Source organism: Aulonocara sp. 'chitande type north' Nkhata Bay, linkage group LG15 (genome assembly GCF_057382095.1).
Source record: "Aulonocara sp. 'chitande type north' Nkhata Bay isolate Kocher_YH1m ecotype deep benthic linkage group LG15, A_spYH_male_GT1.1, whole genome shotgun sequence".
Lineage (NCBI taxonomy): Eukaryota > Metazoa > Chordata > Actinopteri > Cichliformes > Cichlidae > Aulonocara > Aulonocara sp. 'chitande type north' Nkhata Bay.
The window spans coordinates 31,523,661-31,531,782 of NC_141358.1; the positions used below are offsets into that span (position 1 = coordinate 31,523,661).

The 8,122-nt window shown below is 41.9% G+C and overlaps 1 protein-coding gene across 1 annotated transcript; it reads left to right on the plus strand.

Moving 5' to 3' along the window:
• Positions 1 to 4,634: 4,634 nt before the first annotated feature.
• marcksa (myristoylated alanine-rich protein kinase C substrate a) lies at positions 4,635 to 7,768 on the plus strand. Its single transcript, XM_086262894.1, has 2 exons — positions 4,635 to 5,100; positions 6,132 to 7,768. The coding sequence occupies exons 1-2, from the start codon at positions 5,005 to 5,007 to the stop codon at positions 6,849 to 6,851; spliced, it is 816 nt and encodes a 271-aa protein (XP_086119020.1). The 5' UTR covers positions 4,635 to 5,004; the 3' UTR covers positions 6,852 to 7,768.
• Positions 7,769 to 8,122: the final 354 nt, after the last annotated feature.

The following is an 8,122-nucleotide window of genomic DNA, read 5'->3' on the forward strand; positions in this document are numbered from 1 at the left end:
GCAGGTGTAATATTAGAGGTATAAAGCAGTTATTGCAGAGAACAGCAGGGTGATTTGGCTCAGGGAACAAAATCTAAAGCCTAAATGTTTTTAGTTTGTACTACAAGCATACTGGGTTTTTTTGGTGGTGAATGACGAAACAGCATCCAGACTCAGCATCAGTGTAGTGTTTGACACCTATGGATGAAGGGTATGGGTTATGAAGGCTTGTTTGTTCAGTATATAATTTGCATGGTGGCAACAGTAATGTTTACTGTCAGAGAACTAGGCCAAATAAGTTTTATATGTTCCTTCTCTGTGATCACTAAAAGTCCTCGGAGGGACTTTAAATGTAGTCAGTAGCAAGAATGTTCAGCTAATCATTTTGGGTTAACAATGGCCATAAAACCTAAATGTCCAGTAAGCAGAGTTAACTTTGCCAGCTCCTGTTCTGGGATTGCAGCAGGGCTGCTTATTTAAGTCTGGGATTTTGTTGCATCAATGGAGCTTCTCTGAGAAACATCTGGACCTTTCTTCACAATTCATTACACGCTGTTTGACTCATGAATGCAACTGCACAACAGACTGTCTGTTGGTTATCAGACGCCCAGTGCAAGTAAAAGGCACTAACACCAAAAATGACCTTTATGGAAAAAGAAAACAGGTGTAAGTTTACCAACACTAGGATCTCAAAACTGACAGTGAAATGGAATCCTGCCCATTTTCTATCATACACCTCCTGTGAAAATGGGAGACAGTAAAAAATCATTACATAAATATAACTCTGTTATTTATAGAACATATAGAACATTGTGAATTTTCTCAGCTGATACTAATATCAAATATTATATAAATATTAAATTAACAGTTTGGCTAATATCAGCATTTCTTATTTTTCTTTTTTCTTATTTCAATATTTTTCCAGGATAAATAATCTTATCTGAAGCTTTCTTTCTTCTGACTTATGTTAGCTAAGGAAGTTTCTGTCAAAATATGCTTTTATATACATTAGTTTTTCACATATACCAAGTTTTTGCTTCAGTAACTTTCAGGGTTTCTTTGCTGTGTAGTTCTTGAAAATGCACATAATGTACATTTTGGAGAGCATCAGTGATCAGTGCCAACCATTCTAGGAAAATCACTGCACAGGGATATCTAGGTGTCTCAGATCACTGAGCTTGTTGAGCAGCTCAGCAGCAGCATAGCTCCTTTCTATCTGAAATTCTATATCCTCTAATTAGCAGAACAATAAATAATTGTCTATCCCCCTCTTTTGAAAACCACAACACCTGCAAGTCCAGCTTTAAAAAAAGCTGGACTTGCTCTGAAACTCTGAAACACAACAGTTGTGTTACATGGAGAAGAATGAGAGTGGAATTACTCTGACGAAAGCCATCAACCGTACACATACTTCCACCATTAGGTAATAGTAAGTGGAAAAATCATCCAAACCACTGCTGTAGACTTTGTGTAATGGGACAGGCTAATGGTGTTATTGTGCTCAGTCTGAAGTCAAGGTCCACACAGACATTCTGCATGAAACGTTTGTAATTAAAGTGCCACAAGGATATATAATAACATCATGTCTCTGCGCCGGTTTAGCTCACTCGGTTTAGCAGGGAACCAGGTGCCATGGTTCAGCCATGGCTGAAAGCAGTCGACTGGTTCAAATCTGACCAATGGCCATTTGGTGCATGTCTTCTCCTCTCTCCCTCTGCTTTCCTGTCATTCCTTGCTGTAAAAATGCCAAAATATATATATAAAAAGTTGGCAGTTGATAAACTTTACTATTTTCACGTTTGAATCACCATATTTGGAGCTACAGTGAGTGCATAAAGTGCTCAGGTAGCTAGCAAGGTTATAAGATGAGCCTGGTCTTCCCGGCATCCAACCAAGTCCAAGTCCAATCTTTTTTTGGAGGGGAGGTTTCCTTGTTTTTTGTAGGATCTTTGTTTTACTCTGATAATGTAAGGATCTGCTTTCTCAATAGTTTAACTTGGTAAACAACCGTAACATAAAAGTGCAATTAAAACATTGTACTAAATGGTTAATGGATTTTGACCATATTAACAACCTTCTTATGTAGTTCAGCTATTTTGTTGGAACTGCATTTGTTACACTGAAAATGACGGCGATGCTAAGCTTTATGTGATTAATAGATCTAGTGTTATGGAACATGGCATCCTATGGCCTATAGTCAAATACTTCAAAACTAAGCACCAGCGTGGCCCTCTCCATTCCTTTCACTATGCTGACGTCACTTTAGAACAAATAGCATTATCTGACCTATTTTTACAGGCCATGATAGATAAGATAGCCACTTGTCGCTAATTTTTCAACTAAGCTCCTGTAAGTGCTTCAGGGCAACTAGTCTAATAACGTCATACGCTACCCTCACCAGTTCATTTCCTTAGTGGATAGACATACCTGCTAACCAAGACTGCTAGTGCTAACTTAACACTTAATACTCTTGTCCACATTGGTTGTGGCTCTGAAACACCAACTTGGTACAACCACTGACTGAAGCTGAGGCTTTGAAATGGAAAAGCTTGCACCAGTTGGCGCCACTGGGCATGTCTAGCTGCTCAGTTATGGCAATGAAAAAGTTTATATGGACAAAAGGGGAATTTAAAATGTGGATTATAAAAAACAATGCAACAGCTCTGAGACTGCACAAGTATTAGTTCTTCTTTCTGTAAATCTTTTTTCATGTTCAATGAGAAATGAGGAATTATAAGGAAACCTGTGAATGTTTGTGGGTTTCCCCTGTTAAATACAAATGTTAGTGTTCCCACATAAGAAAGATTTGATAGTGTTTTAGCCACTAGACCTCGTGTGGTTTTTAAAGATTTCCCCACAACAAATTGAATTGTAAATGAAGAGTTTCTGATTCATCATATATGTGATCTCTACAAAAATGTTGAATATTCCAAGGGGATTTTTTTCTAATCACATGCTTTGTCAGATGTCTGAGAATGAGACACAGAACTATTCTTATCTGAAACAACGAAACCTGGGAATTTCAGCCAACTAGCTATTTAGTGGTTTGGGTTTGTTTGGTTTTTTTTTTATTAAAAGGTATTTTGATGGGAAACTTGGAGCTCGTTCTGTAGAAGAAGGGCATGAAAGCTAAAAACTCTCAAGTCTACTTTTAAATAGCCTAGTAACCACAACTAAGCCTGTTGTCTGAGAGTGAAGTGCTCTACTGGAGTGATATGTTACTATGAGGTCTTTTAGATAACACTGGACTTCATTATTCAACATGTGAGAAGAATTATTTTAATTTCAACTGCAGGTCAAAAATTGACTCCAAGATTCCTCAAAGTGTTACTTATATTTAAGATGAAAGTTATAATTAAATTATAACTATAATTAATGGTAGTACATCTTTTAGCAGTCTTGTAGGAATGGGGTCTAACATTCACACTTATATGGGGCAAGTGATTACTGAAGTTAACTCAGGAAGAGCACTTCTAAATCAGTATGAATATTACTGAAAGTACATGTAAATGATGATATATTACTGATATTGTTATGAATAATATTAGGTACCTGCTCAACATTGTGATCACGGATCTTCTGAAAACCTGAGTTAACTCTATGGTTTGCATTTCTGGCCAAAGGGGGGGGAAAGTACTGCTTTGCATTGCACTTGATAACATTTTAAAAACCGGGAAACTGAAACTGCTCCAGGAAGCCCACCTGTTACTGTACAGAACTAGCTTTGCCAGCTCTGCTTCTATCTCAGTGAGCTGAGGACAGTTGCCTTTGCCTCTGTAATGGATTTGCATTGCAAATGTGTGCTGAGGGACCTGTTTGAACACTCTCAACCTCCCCCATGGGGCACACTGCACGGTCGTCAACAAGACTGCAGCTGGTACTCTCCCAGCCCCCAACTTTCTATATACATGCACTTGTTACCACCCTCCCAACACACACACACACACAAACACACACGTACAGTAGGTGTTTGTTGTTTGTTGGGAAAGTTCCTGAATCCACCCAAACCTGATTGTCATCTTTGTCTCATGGTGTTGTTTTGGTAATATTCCACCTCTGACTTTCTATCAGACAGAAATGGTCTCTGCTCTGTGCAGTTCAACTACCATTAGTAGATTGTAGGTAGTAGGTGTTTACATCCATATATAATGTCAAGATGTGATTTAAATCCATTCAAAACCTCTGTTTGGTCAAAACCTAATAAATCAATGGTGGATACTGTTGTCCAATCAACAGATAAAAACAAAGAACAAGAAAAAAAAAACACATCCTTGGGTGGCTGCTAATATGCCTGGATGGTCAATCCAAGTAAAAGTTTTGGTTAGGTGATCTGACTTTTTGTGTCTCAAATGTAAAACAGCAACACTTGCTTCACCTGTTTGAGCTAAACTAAATTTTGGCACCTTCATGGCACAATATTCACATCTTAGTTGCCAAACGCACACTTTATATATTTATTTTAAAGACATTTTCCATTTAAATGCAAACAAGTGATGTCTTGGTTAAGTGAGACGTCACATAAATGTAGCTAACTCCAGTTACTCCTCTGTACCTTGAGTGCAGCGCTGCCGTCTATTGTTCCCTCCCTAAACCCCGCCCAAGCCCTGAGTGGAAGCTGTAATTGGCCGAACCGAAGAGCGGTGCCGTCATCGCTCGGAGCGCCCATTCATCCCTGCACTTGGGCGTTGGACCCCACGTCTTATTAGCAACAAGGGAAATTTCTCCATTTTGCAGCCTGTCTACAGCGACACGGCCACCAGCCTGGGATTTTATTACTTCATCTCACCTGCCAGCTTTCTCCTGCTCTGCTGAAGAATCCTCCACACTCTGACTGGAGTTTGCTTTACATTTTCCCTGTGAACTTTTTCTTTGTGCGCGCGCGCACACATACACACACACACGCACACACACAGTGGGAGAGCGAGAGGGGGCTACCAGTGAAGAGCTTTGCGTTTCAACAAAGAGGCTTGTGGGTCTTTGTTCGCTTTTTTGGATCGGTCGAGTTTCTTTGTTGGAGCGAAAAGCATGGGAGCGCAATTGTCCAAGACAGCTGGAAATGCTGAAACCGCGGCTGAAAAGCCAGGAGAGGCGGCAGCTTCACCCACCAAGACCAACGGACAGGTAAATGATATTTTAACATCCGTCAGGGGACAATTTGGTTGTTGTGGAAAGGGAGGGAGGGGGGAAGCTGAGCACTGGGGGCGCCATCCGCGCGTAATTGTGGATGAATTGAACGGGTATTAAATGCAGAAAGAAAAGATTTAACTCATTTAACGGATAATTTGATTCCTGCAGTTTATCGGGGGAAATGCGCGCGGATTTCTTCTTTTAAGGTCATCAATCAAAACAAAGCAGTTTAATAGATTGAGATTATTTGCTCGGGTTTTTGCCAATCAAAAGACAAGAATGGAGTCGTGTTCAATTTCTTCTCGCCGGTTTTGACTTTAATTCTTCATTTTAAGACGATGACGAGGTGCTGTAGCTTTGGATGAGGTTATTTGGGAAGTTGCTGAATAAGGCGAGATGCACGACGGCCAACAAAGGCTCCGTGCGCTCGGAGCACCACGCCTTTTGTTACAGATGCTCGGCTGGAAAGTGGAGATGGCAGCCTGCTATCACACAGGAGGGGGGGGGGGCAGAGGCTTGGGGAGGGGGCCAGCGGTGCGCCCCGGAGAGGAAGCAGCCTACGTTTTCTTTTTTCTTTTTAGATGGATTTCACAGGTTAGGTGAGACCTTAATTCAGAAATTCGTTTAGATTTGCTAAATATAAAAAGAAATTGTGTCTGAACTCTGCTCGCGGTCATGTGGGAGACTAAGAGCAGCTGCTGTTTTAATGAGCAGCTGGCTTGCTGTGGAACGGCCACTTAGCGACCCCTTGCGGTCCTTGCTCTCTCGTGTTCAGGATGTGAATGAAATTCTGGGTGAAAAAAAATACAGGAAGCTGCTACCTCATAACATATTTATGTGTGGTGTATCCACATAGCTCGATGGCCGTTATTAGACGTGTTCCACTGTTTTTGCTGTGAAAATGAGAAACCGAGCCTGGGCTGAAGTTGGATGGTGTCTGCTGCCCCTGCTGCTCACCACTGGCACTGTACTTACAGCGGACCAGCTCTGTGCATGACATTAACAGCTTCTGTCTCTCCTTTTAGGAAAACGGACATGTTAAAGCCAATGGAGATGCCTCTCCTGCTGCAGCCGAAAACGAGAACGGCAAAGAGGAGGTGCAAGCCAATGGTAGCGCAACAGCCGAGGACACCCCCAAGGAGGAGACAGAGAAAGCCGAGGCCGCCCCCACTGAGAAGGAGGCTGTAGATGCAGAGAAGGTAGAGGCAGCGTCTCCTGCTGAAGGAGAGGCAGCTGCCAAGGCTGAGGATGGTGCCGCAGCTTCTACCAGCACCGAGACCCCGAAGAAGAAGAAGAAGAAATTCTCCTTCAAAAAATCCTTCAAGCTAAGTGGCTTTTCCTTCAAGAAGTCCAAAAAGGAGACGGGCGATGGGGCCGAGAACGAGGAAGCAGCTGCAGCGGCGGCACCTGCAGAGGAGCCCAAAGCCGAGGCCGCAGAGGCAACAGCGGCCGCTGCTGACGAGGAGACCAAGCCTGCTGAAGGCGAGGCTGCACCTGCCACTGAGCAACCCAAGGAGGAAGTAGTGGCCAAGCCAGAGGAGGAGGCAGCGGCGGTGGCTGCACCAGCAGCAGAAAAGCCTGCAGAGGAGGCCAAGGAGGCCCCAGCCACAGAAGAGCCAAAGGCAGAGGAGAAGTCGGCTGAACCTGTGGCCGAGGAGGCGCCCAAAACAGAGGAGGCTCCTTCAGCTTCACAAGAAGCAGAATCAGCAGAAGCTCCAGCTGCTCCCACTGAGGCTGCTGAATAAAAGCTGAAAGTGGAAGAAAGTTTCTTTTCTTTTCTTTTTCTTTTTTTTTAAGGAGGAAAAAAAAGATAATCAAAGAACATTTCCCTGCTTGGAGAGATGCCACATCATGGCTTTGAAGAACTTTTCTTTAACCAGGGATATTTTAAAGCTTTTTCTTTATTTTTAGTTTCCATTCTCCCCTTACGCAAAACCCATCTCGGCCCTTTGTTACTAGCATTCCAGCAGGCTGTGGAGATGGGTTGGCCTCAATATGTACAACTGATTAAATACATCCACACTCTGCCATATATTTTTACATCAGTATTACGTTTTTTATACAAAATATAAACAAAAAGTATGGACATGCCCATGGTATGAAGGGGACCAGGGTACAGTTGTAAATGAAGAGGTGGGGGGAGGGTTCAGGAAGGACATCTGGGTGGGTGGGGCTGTCCTGGGAAATGTGCTACAGGCAATAATCAAGAGCAGTCAAGACCGAAATCTATATCCACCATACGGTTTACAACACTAAAATCGTTTTTACAAGACAACAAGTCCCAGAGTTAGGTTTTTAGGAAGTCATATAAAACCATAGGAGCGTTTCGCTTCTCATTAGCTGTCAGTGATTCCGTAGAAATACAAGTTGTATAGGCTTTATTGTTTATTGCTGGTTTTATGACCTTAATAAAAATGTAAGTATGTATAGGCGGGGGTCTTTTTAACTGTGATTATTGTACAAAATGAAATTTTGATCTCAAGAAGCACATAATGTTTGCTCTTTTTTCCACCCGCTCGTTTTTGTATGATACCAACACAAACACACACATACAGACATGCAAACACACAAAAGGTCCTTAAGGAATTTTGAACTAAAAAACCAAGCTGTGATAAGTGGAATGGTAAACTGTTTATATACTGTATGGGTTTTTTTTTTTTGGGGGGGGGGGGGGGGGGGGGTTCAATTCCAGCTGGCAGTTTTTTTTCCAGTGGTCTTTGACTCGAGTTAAGGAATCTATCAGATGCAAATGTTTGTGTAGCATCTTGTTTCGCTCTCTTTTTCCTTTTGTAAATACGGAGAAGCTTTGACCAATTTGACCTAGAGATGGAATGTAACTTTGCTTACAAACCAATTGCTATTAAACTCCTCTGCTTAAGGTGTTCTAATTTTCTGTGAGCACACTAAAAGCAACAATAAATGTGAATAAAATTTCAGCCGCATCTGTCATCATTTGTTCTTTGAAAGAAAGATTTTGTTCTCTACCTCAAGGTAAGCCAAATCTTATTTTGACAGC

Excerpts from the sequence above, each read along its gene's own strand:
- marcksa (XM_086262894.1), top strand. The coding sequence starts at position 5,005 with ATGGGAGCGCAATTGTCCAAGACAGCTGGAAATGCTGAAACCGCGGCT. Across the intron at positions 5,101-6,131 it reads CCACCAAGACCAACGGACAG|GAAAACGGACATGTTAAAGC; the intron begins GTAAATGATATT and ends CTCTCCTTTTAG.